Source organism: Cephus cinctus, unplaced genomic scaffold (assembly GCF_000341935.2).
Source record: "Cephus cinctus unplaced genomic scaffold, Ccin1 Ccin1_scaffold1184, whole genome shotgun sequence".
NCBI classification, from domain to species: Eukaryota; Metazoa; Arthropoda; class Insecta; order Hymenoptera; family Cephidae; genus Cephus; species Cephus cinctus.
The window spans coordinates 1,017,992-1,034,497 of record NW_014333664.1 but is presented as its reverse complement, the minus strand read 5'-3'; the positions used below and the strand labels follow the sequence as shown (position 1 = coordinate 1,034,497).

Sequence of the window (16,506 nt, the reverse complement as noted above, 5' to 3'; positions counted from 1 at the left end):
TAAGTGATAAGCGTCAGCGGGTGCGTCAGATGCTAAGAGTAGCGAGAAACGAGCATGAACTAAGTTCACAGAAGTGTCAAGTTTAAGGCTCCAGTGCTGCCAACCCCATAGCCATCGACACTCACTCGAGACACGCATCAACAAGGAAGCCATGATAAGCCTAAGGGATGTTAAGGGGAAAGAAAGTGAGTGTCTTAAAGTGGTGCGGAGTTAAGCTCGAGGCTGAGAATTCACGTAGTGGATGGATGGTGCAGTCGTTCGCTCCAGCCTCTTGCTTAAGGAGGGTCCAGCCATGAGAGCAGGGAGGGAGAGGGAACGAGAGAGAAAAAGAAGTATGGGAGCAGCGCAATTTATCCATTGAACCAGTTGAGGTTTAATGGTTCAAGGATAAGCTGAGAAGTCTTCGGAGTTATTGTTGCAATTAAATAAACGGAATGTAGGAATGTACGCGGATGACCAGAAAGCTGTCATCGGCGCGACCACGCGATACGATAGTAGTACAGTAAGAGGGATCATGGTGTATTAAAAGATCAAGACGGATTTGGTAAAAGTTATATAGTAGCAATGCCTGCATGCTGTATGTATATACTGATGTATAGCATAATGTATATAGCAGCGCGAACAGCTGGCGCGAATGAGCCAAACGGGAATTAAATGTCTGGAAATAAATCGATTGGCCTGTCAAATTTGACACGCGGGCAGCTGACTAGCTGAAGTCCCCGAGGGTGTCGCGTAGAAGCGTGACGCGCACGTACGAGTGCGTAATGTGTGTATATATGAAGATTAAGAGTGAGAAAAGATCGAGGGGAGGCGAAGCGATTGCGACTGGAATTATGGAAGCAAGTGTCGACGTCGCGTCCCAAGGCGTCGGTATGGTCGAGTATTTTGTTTTGTAAACTTGGCTTATTTGTGTCTTGAAACGTTTCATTAGATCGGATATTACGGTCGGATGAGAAAAGGGAAATTTTGGAAATTTTCGCCCAACGGTTGTTTTTGAAAATTTAAATACACTGTTTTTTAATCATTTGGTTAATGACTAGTTTTTTTTTTGGCATTGTCTAACTCCTGGTCCAGTCTAGCGATTTCTTTTGTTCGCGCATGCGCACACTCGTATTCTTTAGCAGTGCAGGAACATTGAGCACGGGAGACAGCTGCTAAATAACCCGGCGGTGTTTTTTAACAGCGCGAAACGTCAGGACCTACTCCTGACATTAACGTGTATTGCTTTACGGTTAAAAATAAATTGACGCCTTTTAACGTTCCACCGTGGCAGACCGTTAAACGACTTACGGGGCGTTACGATTGCTGCCGAATTTTATGGCAAGGATTGGCCCGCGGCAAGTCGCCCCTCTATGGTAGCGAGATCGTAAAACCCTTCTCCATTGAACTTTATTGTTTCGTGTATAACGTGAATGGACGCGGGTGATTGGCTGTTACTGGCGTCAAGTGACTACTTGTCAAAAGTACAATTCATTTGATCAAGGTATGTGTACGAGTATCGAGAATGTTTTAGGTTATCTATGGGTTGTTAAAAAAAATATAAAAAAAAAAACCCTAACGGATAAGTTCAGCGAGCAGCAAAATAAACTCGGAACAAAACCTTCTCACTATCTTAGCATGGAGCGATTATACGAGGAAAACCAAAGTTATTTCGAGCTGCTCGAATGAGGTCATCGCGGGTCGGTTGCAACCAGCTCGGCTTCTCGTTTGGCTTGACTGTTTCACCCGGTTGACAATTTTCTTCAAAAACAAATCCTAATTTCACCGAGACCACTGCTCGTGGTTCTATTTAAATGTAGGTTACGAGTGGCGCCCCGGGATGATGTAAGATTGCCAAATCCATCCCGGCCGGGTTAACTATCGGCCGCTGGACAAACTCGTGCTGAGAATCGTATCCGAAAACTCCGAGGACGAGTGGTGCTCGAAAGAGAAGTAACAGCGAGCGAAATGTAACGTTGGCGGAACGAAACGGCCTGGTAATGACCAGTCATAAAGATCTGAAGGGGCATCCACACGTGAGGGTACTACGTGAGACATTTTATTTATTCTCGAATGAATTTAACGGCCCTCCTAAAGGCCCAGGATGTTCTGTCGCGGTCCGCGAAGGCCTTAGAACCATCGACGGACGGACGAGGGGATGAATGGGCGGATGGACGGACACAAGGACAGATCGATGGATGGACGGTAGAAATAATCCTCGGTCTACGATAACACGCTACGATAACTCCTTACGGAATGTTTTTATAAAGGACAGAAACGGCATGCTGAATATAATGCGACGGACTCTAGCATAAACTGTCGGCAACTCAATTTACTCTCTCGTATTGTGTATTCTTGACTTTAACTCTCATCCACGGGCACGATCTCCCCTGAAATTTCTCATGACTCGTATCGACGTCGACATTTGTTTAGTAACGGCCGAGACAATTTTTAGCCAGCGTGCACGGCGCCTGCACCTACGGAAGATGGCGGGTTTGCCGTAATCGTAGAATCAATTGTATACATTTACTTTATGGATGCGCACACCCGTCCGCTACACGTGTATTACATTTCTTCATTCCATCCCGTACCCTACAGATACAGTGGTAAATTCGCAAACAGCTTTTTTCTTCCTCCTTTAAACGTATCAATTTCTACTCGTTTAATTTCGTACCTCGGTCTCCCTCAGTTCGACGATCACGAGCGAGCGCAGAGTCCTTGTAAATGATCTTCGCGACAAAAGAAAAATAAAAAAAACAGCCAGCCCGGGTGCTGTCAAGTATTTTGATCGCGGACCGTGGCTAAGATTACTCGTGAAAAAGAAGAAGTGAAATGGTGGTTACGTCAGCAGGGAGGTTGATGAACAGTGTGGAGACGTTGCGTTAGTTTGGAGGTTGACTCACCTACCGGGTACTGAGTCAGAGAGATATTTATAAATCACCGTTTCTCAAAGGGTGCTACCATGGGGTGTATACAGTATCGTATACAATAGTATATATACGTATGACTGTCTATTAGTTTTTAATTAATGTATTTCCGCCTGGATATTACCATCCGGATATATCAACGTTTGCTTGACACGTACTGGCTGTCCGTGTCCACAGAATATACAAAGGGTAAATAGCCATTGTACCGTATACCGTTGCTACTGCAACACGATAATATTAAAAGTCTATATAATCAGTTTGTGCATGTGTACCGCAACGTGTCTAGTCTAGATAACTCCCAGCTTTATTTACAGAGATAACAAGTACGGTCCTAGATGTAAAGGGTGGGAGTTAATTAGAGGGTGAAATTTTTTCTTTCGCTTACAAGAAAAACAGACCACAGTACGACTTCTGTAGAAAGGATGGCTGATTCAGTGTCTGGTGCTCTGATCGTATTTTTTTTTTTTTTTCTTGCACTTTGCCGCACTGACAACGAAGTACTAAGTGAGAAGATCCTTGGCGTTTAACGAGGGCAAAGTAATTCCACGTTTTGCGACAATGAAGCACCAGCGCTCTTGCTTGGGGTTCATTGTCGCGGTATATATGAAAAGACTATAGCGGGACACCACGAAGTGGCTCGGCTATAGTTCGTACGAGCGCGAGGGCCCGCAGCGGCAAGTAGGTGGGGACGCTAAGGCGTCGTCGCAAAAAGGCGCCGTTTAGCGAGCGTCGCAATTTGTCCCGTCGGCAAAACACCCGCGCGGAATGTGCATTGTCTTCGGGGTCGGATAATCCTTTGGCTGGGAGAGGGAGAGAGAGAGAGATAGAGAATCGACAAGAAATTGCGGAATCCAAGATTAAAAAATAATTCAGCACTGATTCAACCTTTAAATATTTAATTTGACCAAACGGATCTGACGGAACGGCTGATTCACCCGGAGAACCTGAGTAATAAGAAATGGTCCTACAAGAGGATGAAGCGGTGCGTGGAAGAGGAGCGGTAAAAAGAAAAGGCAAGATTATCAGTCTCAAACAAGGATCCGCTCTCAGGCCAGGTCGTTGGGGTCGTGGCGATTGTTCCTGGAGTTCGACTTCGGCGCGGGCCTCGTCGTTCGTACGGCCGTTTTAATCGATGCGTTACCGGCGAACGACAATGCCTCTCTCGAGGACGTCCGACGGCGAAGAGAGTGCCGCCAGCCGGCAGAAGGTTTTATCGGGAGGACGCGTATATTTTACTGGCGATTGTTCCTCCGCCAGGAGTCCGGGACTCCTTGGAGTGGCTGCTCCTCGTAGAGGTAGGCATGGGGCTCTACCCCGATTCTCCTTTTCTTCTCTTTGCGGGCTTGTATAGGGAGCTCGCACTTATCTCTCTCTTTTTCCTTACTCCATTATTCCTTTTGTCTTTACTCTTCGTCGACATGGCTCCTTTCCACGCCACGATTGTTCGACGATCCATACGCAACGGCGGGAATATTTAAAGGCACGTTAACGCGCTTCCTGTATATACTCCGAGTACTACCGATATCGCCCAGCTATACGGACTTGCCCTAAGGCCCCACTCTGGATTTATCGACTCTTCCGTGACTCTAGCAACCCCCTTTCTCTTACTTCTCCACCGTTCCTACCTCTTCTCTTTACTATTCCCTCGCGCTTCTTTTATTCTTCGGCCGAACACGACAAATTGCTCGTGTCGGCCGATTCCGCGAGCGATAAATTCGCGCGATGCGGTCTTGTTGGGTTGTTTTTTTTTTTTTCCTTTTGTTTTTTCTTTATTTCGGACTTGCCGAGATGCCAGGACCATTTCGGGGAATTCCCGTGGGATCTACAGCCTTCGCAAGGACTCGTCTTTTCGGTATCGCCGTTTACAATGGAGCGACGGGAGACGTCTACGCTTCGTGATCTATACGTGTCGTGTCGACCGGAGGACAAGGTGGATTCTTATAGATGTCCTGGATACACACACGTGGGTCAGCGTGAACGACTTTAACGCGAGTGCCAATAAATATACTCTAAGGAGACGTAGGACGGAAAAATTAATATTGCACGTGATACGTGTTGCGATTTTCAACTGCCGTATCAGTACTACGAGACTGACATTGCAAAACGTGATGCGAATAATCGCATACAAGGCAATCCTGCGTTTTGCATTGTTAGAGATTCGCCAGCATATATATATGTACAAGCGATACCGCATACCGTGTAAATGGAAGCTTCGGTCGATTAAAGTAAAGAGAGCAGAAGCAACTATCGTATTCATATTTAAAGAAGTACACGGTATAACCGATATATATGAAAGGTACAATATGGGTAAGAAAAAAAAAAAATTTTTTAAATTAATAATTTATAAAATTTTCATAAAATATAAAAAAAAGCAATAGCGTTACCTCTTCCGAAAGTTTTGTCGAATTGGCTTTTCGCTTCGAAAGAGAGAAAGAACGAACGGGGCAAGCACCGAAGAAAACAATCAAGTCGCATACATGAGAATGTGCATTCGCATTCTGGAGTAAGTAGATAATTCCAACATTACTACGTAGAGAATGTCGTCCCTGATCACTCAGCTGATGACTCGCAATGCGAAATTACAAAAGTACCCGTATCCCTATGAAAAATCCATAATGGCGCTTAAACCTTCAGCTTGAGGTTACATGCATACTCGCCGCGTCCAAATGATTCGACCTATTTAATTTTTACCTCTATAAATACTATGGCGTAAGAAAAAACAATTTTCATCAATCCTTGCCACGTTACCTTTCTTGTATGTCCGGACACACCGGCCAATTCGATTGACTTATATAATGTATTCTAGATACAGGCGGGCTGCAGCCGCCAAAAGAATTCAGCAAACCAGAGGCGGATTCGTTCAATCTTTTCTTTCCTCCAGCGTAAAACGCACCGCATGCGACTACCGCAGTGGCGCGTGATGTGCATACACGCCGGATTTTATTCGCAGACACGCAGCTGGGCATCCCCGTCCGTGTACGCGCACCACGCGTACGGTTCGTGTAGTTGCATGTAAACGCACGAGCGCCCATAAAGATAGATAAGGGCGGCAATACATCATAGGCACCGCGACGGTTGGCCGCATTCGACCAGAAGCCCAAGACTCCAGGAAGGGCAAAGATCCTCGCGTTGGATTGGTATCCAGACAGGACGTTAATGAGAATTTAGAAAGCCTGAACGCTTAGACAAAAACTAGTGAAAATATCAGTATGAATTATTCGAGACGTTGGCGCGTTGACCTATGACCTTTGTATAAATCGTGCATTACTTTCTGGCACGAGAAAAATTTTACTGCATTTCTTCATTCCTCTACGATCGACTTTCCTCTCATTCGCGATAAGGGCAGATGATAAATTTTCGTAAACCTTGCTGGTGCAGAAGTCCCACGAGCTTTCGAGACTTCGGCAAAGTCTTTGGGATTCTGCTTGTTTTCAAATCCTGAAATAGAATGGCCGCACCAGGGACACGTGTCTCGTGTGTTCGTTACAAAGCTACCCTAATGATACTGGGAATTGAATGAGACGTAGAACTCGTGATTCCTCATTTCACGTAGTTATTTTCTTAACTTTTGGGTAAATATGAAAATTTTGAAAGTCATTCGTTTTCGGCGGAATAAAAAAAAAAATTTTTTTTACAACTCTCATTCGGTCTAGATTCATCGAATACAAATTGGATCCAGCGTACGCGCGCTTCATTTTTCTCATACGTTCTGTTTCGGAAGCTGTTTGCTTTTTTTTCAAAAGAATGTATATTTTTTTAGCAGCCCATCAGACTCAATTTTCGCAACTGCCTAGTGTTCGTAGGTCCGTGCCAGCTTAAGAAGAAAAAAAAGCAGGCAATACAATTTGACCTCGACAAAATTATTTTACCTAATGAATAACCAAAAGAAAAAAAAAACAAAGAATCTTACCAAAAGTGGTCCTCCATCCTTGTGCGAAGATGAAACTGTCGCGCCAAACCACTGCAAGGTTTTATTGTCAATTTGAACATAGGGGTTGGTGTTGTAGTTGTTTCCTGCAACCGGAATAGGATTCATGTTTGTCATCACGGCGATTACAGCTTCCTGTCCTAACGATACTGTCGGGACCTAATCAGTTTTCCCTACTTAATTGCGCCTCTCGATTCTTCGTGTTAACGACCACGAATACGACTTTCCCATTGTTATTATTATTATACAACCGATGTAAATCGATATAACGATTGTTCGTCAATTTTCATACCCAAACGCGAAACATTGTAAACTCACTCTCGAGTATCCCGTATAACAAGTATAGACATCTTACAGCTTCACTACTTTACTAGGGAGTAACCTAATATGTCTCTGGATGAGGTGGCAGCCTGCGGAATGGAATAGGACTTGATGGAAGGACGAGTTCCCGCAATTGCTGCACCTGGTGATCCACCACGGTTTCTAATACCACTGGGAAAACAAGCCATAGTAATACCAGCCAAGGAATAGGGCTCCATTCACGTGATGCAATTTACTACATACATATGTTCCGCGGATGGAAATGCATCCCGGTAAGTCTGAAGTACGTAGGCACGAGGGAAAAAAAAAATTAGTCCGGCCTATCACATATAAAATTACACGGTAATCTCCGAAAATAAAATTCTATAACCCGTACGCAATAAATCCGCAAAGCTGTTACAAAATGGTCTGCCGTATAATTTAAATATATTATTTACATTGATCGTGCTAAGAAAATACCGGAAGCGTCCAGTGCCACGCGAATGCATCACGATGCAACGTTCGCCATTTCTTATTCGGATTTTCGTTCCATTGTGGGTAACAGAATGAACCCGTTACCCGTATCGGTCAAGAGTTTCCCGTAAAGGGCGACGATATAGCCAGACTACAGGAGCGGTACCACCGGTACCAATGCTTCTGCAGCCACTGGTACCAGCGGTACCAACCGTTCTGGAGGGCAGATGAGTTAGCGGAGGCTGTCCAGAGTGTACAACCAAGCAGGCAGGGCATGTCATACGGACATACGGTTTTCTGTATTAGGCAGTGCCGGTTCTTGTCAACGATTCCAAGGAGTTTTCTCGCTTTCTCTCTCTCGCTCTTTCCCCGGACCGAACTGCATCCTCCAGCACGGTCAGCAGGAGGACCTGGTCCCCCTCGTCTACTTCGCGTAAGCTGAGAAGTGAGTGACCTCTAAGGCCACGAGGTTGCGCTTCCTCGTACGAGAATTGAATGACAATTGTGAACTATCTTCTTGGATAAGAAAAGCAAAAGATTCACGCATCCACGATTAAACGATATCAAATCAATAAGATTTACAGGCATGCCATTCTTAAGCTTGAGTCAAATTAAATTTTTCGTTTCGAGACTCAACAATTTTTAAACATTTTTTCAATTCATTTTTTTTCGTATCATCGGACTACAATTTTTTTATTCGACGCGACGGTCACGTAATCCCATGATGCAGTCGCCTTTCGAACGAGCACGACGTGTTGTAGTTATTTTTGAGGATGACTGTTTATAGAAGGTCCGCACTGTATAATTCTGGGTGGTGGCTAACTCACCACTATTTTAAACCAGCTGCAGGTTGAGTAACGAGCCTAACCACGGATGGCAATGCAGAATATATAACTCAGGTATTTTCTTACGGACTTATAACCAGGTACATTACGTATCCACTTTCCCTACTTTGCGTGCACAGTGGTACTAGTACTAACAGCAGACACGATATACAAAGTTGAAATGTTTTTTTTTTCAAAATTTTAATAAAGGCTTGCGACCACTTCTCATTCTAAAGAAAATTACGTACGCTATAATAATTTCTTGTCCCTCGTTTATTCTCTTGGTTTCTACCCCGCCCCCCTGCCCACTTCGTACCATGGCTTTCCTCATTTTATTCTACACAAATAAATTCCCCTGTATCCGCCACTCAAGTTTCTCCTAGAACCCAACTGCCGGATACCGAATGCCACGCTACAGTGTATTAATTGGCAGCAAGCATTTATTTACATCTGCAACGCGATCGTCCTCGTGTTCAGCACCCAAGTTCGCCAGCCTGCAGTCGTTCTAATTGGACAAGAATCAGCCGGTGAGCTGCATCCGCTAATTACTGATCAAAGAGAATCGACACACCTGCACACCAATTAGCAGTCGGAGCTACCAGCGGGATTGTGTAACTGATGTTTAATTAATTGAGAAATAAAAAAAAATAAACAAAGTACCGTCATATACCCACTGTACAAAACGAAGCCTGAAAATTCCCATGACACCAGACGGTCATTTTTCTTTGAAGAAAACACTCCGCCGGAAGTCCGTCCACGCATACGTGTATAGGATATTGTGCCACGTGAAAGGAGCCGTGAAAATATAAAACGATAAATGAAAGGGTCAACGACAGAGCTATAAAGTTATTAAAAATAGCTTCAGCGTTAGAAAGGGAATAGAGCTGTGCCTCCTAAAGATTATCGGGCTCTTCTAGGGCCTCCAGCGTGAATATGGGTCAGCCCGCCATAAGCAGACGCGTTTCGTAATACACGGACGAGCCCTTGTTAGCGCTGCTAAAACTGTCAGGATAAGGATGAGCCCTGTGGCAGTAAGGAGGAGCAAGAGTATCAGCCTGCCCCGGATGATGGTTCCCTATGCGTCTCTATAGGGCTTAGCCGAGCCAACGGACCAAACGTAATCTTGTTTAGTCTACTTTGATATAAAAAGAAAGACAAAGTAGCACCAGCCGTTCTACGGATTAGCAGGAGTCACCGTTAACAAGGTTATGTCGTTAAAAGGCAATGAACGTATGTTGCGTTCCTTGAAAAATTATTCATTAAAAAAAAAAATGTAAAAAAAGGAGTGCCATGTAGTTCTGAGAAATACGTATGATTCCCGATCCCATTATCCGAATGGTCGGAGACGTTCTCTTAAAGTGATGACGTGGACGATGACGTCACTACAGAATTGTCCAAGCCAATATTCATACGGTCGGACCGATTGCGTAAAAAAAAAAATTTTCTCCAAGGTGGTTCACTGTGCTATGTATTATGGTATTGGTAGTAGATAGGCTTATTATGATCGATTTACCACTCCTATCGAAATCGATCTGGACGCATCGATTGTCGGCCATGATGTCGCATTTGTAGACAGCGCCACCGCGATATACGTCCCTCTGTGACGTTTGTGCTTCCGGTGCTCCGACAATTACCCTGAAAAAAGAAAGAAAAAACAGACTGGTCATTAAGTTTCCCACGGAGTAGACTGAGAAAACATCGCTATATTTAGGACGAGTCTATAGCTACGGATCAAAGAGGTTATCAGGTTATATCGACGGCTTATCGACGGAGTCAAACGAAATGAGGGCAGTCCAAAATTTTTTTTTCAAATCCGGATCAGGTCCGTTTACAGGTCAATTTTCGTTTCCTACGATAAAAAATTATTTCGATAAACAGTGCTTATTATGTACAGTAAGTATTTCCGATGAATATTTTTCCAAAATATTCATTGGAAATAAATATCAGTAATGCAACGAGTATCTTGCAGTTTTAATGGATTATTAATATAGTGACAGGCAATGGCGATTTCGACGCCTTTAATTTATTTAATGATCCCTGTGAACTCGCGTTAAATTGCCCATTACCTTTATTGACTTAAAGGTATGAATTTTCGTTTATTTTTCTTCCTTTTTTTTTTCACAGGGCCCTCCTATCGTTTCGATGCCGAGGCTATTACAAGGATTGGATTCGTGGCAGGGATTAATGTAGTCTCTAATCGTACGTTCACATATGTATAGTGAATGCATATATATATATATATATATATATATATATATATAGTACTGTAGATACAAGAATTTTGCCAGGTCATCATAATGCGTAAAGGGTGTGTCTGAAAAGTGAGTTCGATATATTTCTAATTTGTTTTTTCTTATCACTGTAATCTACAACCCATCAGCTACGTGTATCGGTTTCCTCTCGTATGAACTCTTGCGAAAGGACAATAGAACTAAAAGCCAGGTGAGATTCCTGTCTACTTTAGGAAATGATAAAAGGTCCATCAAAACGTCTAGAGTAGGATAGTTCTCTCGGATAAAAAAAAATGATTTTCGGATATTGCAACACTCAGCCTGCCTTTCCTTTACATGACGTTGACTAACGACATCTGTCGTCTAAATAATCATACTCGAATAACGCTATCAACATAAAGTATCATCCGACATACACAAATCGGTCGAAATATTATTCCACGTATAAAATAATCGGATTAACCTTTTGAACTTCGAAAATAAAATCTGTTGAATTTTTCGATATTACGTCCGATTTGAGATAATTTCGCGTTTCGTCGCCATTTTTTCACGTAATAGTTTTGTCCTGAACGCCACAAAAATCTTTCCGACATTGTCAACCTTGACATACTGTAGCCACTCAGGGACAGCTGAGTGCCTAGAATGTTGTCTAGACATATATTCTAGTTCCACAATCCTCCGCCAGGCTATGGCGTATTCGCGTATGCATACACGCGTATGCATATACCTGTATAAGATATTATGTAAGTCACTGATCCACCAGAGTAAACGGATCGCACGGATACTAAGTGTACTGTCTGACGGAACCTTGAATTCATAGAATATCATAACGATTATTACAGCTGCTGTGTAATTATTACACGATTGACAAGCAACGCCATGAAGATTGCTACAATGACGCTAAGTATCAATGCCCACTGATTAATTTATCCATCTTACGAACTATACCATGTATATACAATCGCGCCGGTATACATATCAATTCTACGTGGGACGATGCCAAACACCACTGCCGTCGTTTTCGCCCACCAAGCAATTGCCGTTCTGTGTAACCGTGTAAAATTATCATCATTGCGTGAAACACTCGAATGACGATGCATGGGCGAAACCGGTCCCTGTGAACGTCATACGTCGGACATAGATATTCGCTTAAGCGCGATTGGTATACCTGCATTCGGAAGGTGCATTATAATATGCATTCTTTTAGCGCCATATACGAATCAAACATGGCGTCCTAACCCACGTGACGCTTTGACGTTACTAACCTTTTTCGTATAAGCGCAGAATGCACGTAAACAATATATATATATACTACAAGATAAATAATACGACACTATGCTAACCACACCGATAAATAAACGTCATGGTCCTTTCTCCGTACATAAAAGTCCGTTAGGTTAGTCATTGAAATGGTCGTGTATCTTAACGTAGCGCCATTTTACGTGACTCGTACAAAAGAGAGCGCGCGTCGTATTGACTTATTACAACGCAATTCACGACAGTGCCGCACTTATAATTCCTTATTCGGCGGAATCGCGCTGCTGCCATCTCTCCAGGGCGACACCGTACTTGGCGAATTGCTCAATGCCAACGTCTCGTTTCGCCGCGCCAATCGCTAGTTCCAATCGGCTGCTGCTTTTACGTTTCGAATATCCCGCGCGTGCAATACGAAAGATCCCGGCATCCCTTGCTGACAAATTTATATCAGAGGATTCCCATCGTGACTGACGAGTTCCGCGCGGCAGACAGTTGCTCGTAGGAATACCTACATGAAATACGTATCCAAAAAATTCAAATGAATTTCAAAATGGCCGCCACAAGTATTCCGTGAATAATTTCGGCTCTTAATCGACTGCGATAATAAATATCAGTTATTCGTCTCGATCTACCGTCACTTAGTTTACCCGTGGGTGGTATCCATGTCGTGCTTGAACCTAACCTAACCCGGCAACGTGTCTTAATCCACACCTGAACCGACTTGTAACTCGATGTGTAGACGCGTTAGCGTGCGTGCGTGCGTGCACAATGTGGTAGTCGATGACGTAACGTCAACGGAGGCGTGCGTGTATCGTCAAGTCTCCGTTACTTTATAAGGAGCACTGAATTCACGCAGACTATCGTTGCTTTCACTGTAGCGAACCTGTGAACGACGCCGTACGGATATTTCGTAAAGATCGGCCAGCTCCGTCCTTTAACGTTACAAACGTATACGGAGGGTAAGCGGTGAGAAAATATTTCCGGTTTTATTCAATGCCTAAGATTTAACGTTAATCTTCAAAGCGAACACTTTCAAAAGCGACATGTGTGTCGAACGGTCAGACCGTCGCCCATGTGGGCGCCAGGCGTTGCGAAAGTCAGGGCAGCCACAACGCGTTGGTCGAAGTCGTATAAAAGTCGTAGGACAACCTGATGGCGGAGAATCGAACAGCTGTAGAGAAGTAATTCCGGATGCACGAATGTTCGAATAGTTTCCTCATAGCTGTGGAAGGAAACTACCAGCTTTTTATATGCATACGCTGTACATTTTTTTCCAGTAAACTGCAGTGGCTATCTATTCCTAGAACAAGCCAAGGAGATACATAACCAATGTTTATCTAGATAGTCCATAAGTGGTCTTGTCGTGTGTATATTAATTTTATGTATTTAATTCCAATAAATCTCGATTGTTCTATCCAGGATAGTGATACAATGACCCAGTTTAAAACCTGATGCTATTGCACGTGGAGGATACATTGCATAACGTGATACACAAGTAACCATCGTCAATTTATTTATCGTACTAGGTCCAAAGACTATGTCTGCTTTCTAGTACATATAACGCATAATGCGAGTGTTATGATTCAATAGCAGACATGTAAACAGCCCTTGAGATTGTCTTTTTAAAACAATTTCTCCCTGTGAGGTACACGCGTACGTAAACGTTAGCACGTACTGACGTGAAGCACGTGCCTGATGCAATATGGCGGGTGATTTGAAAGTGAAAGAAAAAAAGACATGGGAACACGTGTGAACGTTGCAACGGGACAGAATGCAATTTACGAATATATATAAGACTAAGAAAAAACGATACTTAAAAAAGAAACGTCAGATAATAGAGGGTGAATTGACATCAGGACTCTGACATATGGCAGGCTTGAATTCACGTGAACTTCCGTTAGGTTAAGTCAGGTTAGGTTGGAACGGATCGATTTCGATTTCCTTCCACGAAAGAAGTCTACCTTTAAGAATATACTTACCATCGGGGCATCTATACAGCTTAGTTCATTCGTGCATTCCGCGAATGGCCAGGAACTTCCTTTTACATGTACTACCGCGAACTCTAATGCCGAATAAGGATAGAGATAATGTCATACGAGATTTTTAATGTAAGACGCGTCATCAACCAGTGTAACGCGAAATGATAATACAATCGCGAGTAAGGACGTTCACATTTCACGTATGCGGTTCGCGTAATGAAATAATGAAATAGAATTAGTAGTATACATAAAAAAAAGCAATTTTTAAAAATTTTTTCAAATTAAACAAAACGAACTGAAATTCTTTTATTATGCTGTTTCGTATATTGTGCAATTTCCTAGAAACTGATTTTCAATCGTGAATGAACAGTGTCATATATACATAGACTCGTTTACGTTACGCATGGCGCCTAGTGGAATTTTGTACACGTACGATTACGTCATCTTTCTCAAGATCATCCCGCAGATTGTGTATTATTTACGAAGAGGCCATTAATGGCTCGAGTTAGCACGCAGTCTAAATTTAGATATTATGCTGCACGTCATCTTATCAACGTTATCACCGGTCAAGACATTTGTGCACGCATTTATTAAAAGCGTACTTACTTGTTTTATTGTCGCTCTCTATATCTCTGGATGCTTGCAAAATATAGTTTCCTTTTTTATTAATAAAATTTTTCGTTCGCGCAACTCCAAAGACTGCTGAAACAAAGCCATCGGAGTTGCAAAAAATGCCCGAGGCTGTTGCCTCTTCCGGATAACGACGGCTGCGGGCACGTGTCTCACGCGATCCTCATTATCCGGCACTCGTGGAAGTGCCCTTTATCTTTTTACCTCGTTTTTACTTTTATTTGTTGGAATCCTCATTTGTAATGCGCTACTCGCATTGTCGAGAGATAAAAAAAGAAATAGTGCATGGAAGAAGAAAAAGAAACGTGGCGCCATGAATAAAACGATTACTCACGGATAACGCAGTTTTATTATATACATATATGTTTACACCAGTGAAATATTCAAAAACCGGTCCGAATACTCGCTTCTATCGGTATCCATATTCATTGCCAACCGAAAGCTAATTCACAATCAATTCCAAGGTGTGTCCCGATCTAATACAACAAGACTGTAGATAGACACGCGGCATGAGGTGGGCGACAGGAAACGCGTAATGCAAACGAATGGCAAAATAACGAATGGCTATGAACGCGGCATAATTCAACGAGAGGTCAAAATCAATGTTGATCAGCAGCTTCGTAGGGTTACTGGTACGATAGTTTAAACTCGATTCACACAAGCCGCGTGACGTCACTCGATATTATCTCAGCTAATTGCCGTCTGGTACGAAGAGAACAAGCTTACCGAACATACGTGTGATATAGGCTTTAGTCAACTTTTTTCCTCGTCGAATTCCTCTACCAAGAGGTATTGTTAAGAGTCATATAAATTTTTATCGATACACCTTTTTTTATAGTACCATATATTCCAATAGTTTAGAATATTCGTACAGGTATCGATGAAAGTTATGACAGATGGTACTTAGTTTAAAATGACTAATTATAGTTGGAGCGGGTTTTCGGAAAAATGAAGAAGATGGTAAACGGGTCCTAAGAGTACTTAGATATTGATCTGACTGATTGTTTCGGAAAAAGGTACACCGCTGTACGGGTCTTGGTTATCCTGGAGCTAGTACTGTGTTTCTAGACCTCGTTATCCCGCAGGACCGTGGTATATGGATACTTGAGGAATTTCGGAATACCTTTCTAACGGGAGTTGAAGTAACGTGACAAGATTGCATAGCGGAAAAACTGTAGCCATTAACTGATACCTCGTGATTATCGGAGTGGTTGATAAGCGAAATAACATTCTAGGAAGTAAAAGAGACAATGCGTGCCGGGAGATGAATATATATGTATATATGCGCCACTTTGACTTATTCTTTTTCGAATTAGGAAAAAAAATTCCTTTTCACAGAAATGATATGACGAAATTAGTTCCGCATCCTGCCGGGGAAGTAAAACATAATTTTTGTTTTCCTCTTAATCCTTATCCGTTACCAAGAATATTGCGAATTGACATCTATATATAGCTGTCGAATAACTCCGGATGTTAACGGCTGGATCTCAGAAACATTAAGTCACTACCACCACCGCAATCGAACACGTCATATTTTGTGGAAAGCACCTGTCACCAATGTTTTCTTTAGAAATTTCTCATGTTTCATCATGGAATAACAAACTCGTTAAAATATCTCGAAATAGTCGTCTTTATATATTTTTTGTTAAATTTACCGAAAATTAGGAAAATTCTCAATGCATAAGGCATACGGGTCGTTTCAGTCTGTTCTGATAATAAGCGGTATAAGAAAAAATTAGTATAGGCCGTTTTATCGTGTTATTTGACCTAGACTCATATACTCAATGTTAAAAGGTGTCCATTCATACGTTCACGGTAGGCGACTGTGCACGCAATAACAGATTCGACGTAAAGATTAGGAAAATAATAATCAGGACGTCGGGACTCGGAGAGGACAGAAGGAGCAAGAAAGATAGGGTATACGAATAAAGAGGATAAATGGGAAGAGAGAGAAGATGTACCGCCCACGTAACACCA

General features: G+C 42.7%; 1 protein-coding gene across 2 annotated transcripts in view; it reads right to left on the bottom strand.

Annotated features, from left to right (window-relative positions):
* The window catches only part of LOC107272491 (integrin alpha-PS2), a 34,033-nt gene that overhangs the window by 16,151 nt on the left and 1,376 nt on the right, over positions 1 to 16,506 (bottom strand). For both annotated transcript variants that reach the window (XM_015749687.2, XM_015749688.2), the window contains exons 2-3: positions 9,946 to 10,067; positions 6,817 to 6,920 (exon numbers count right to left, since the gene is read on the bottom strand). In XM_015749687.2, coding sequence (XP_015605173.1) covers positions 6,817 to 6,920; positions 9,946 to 10,067 — 226 coding nt within the window. The remainder of the gene's footprint in view (positions 1 to 6,816; positions 6,921 to 9,945; positions 10,068 to 16,506) is intronic.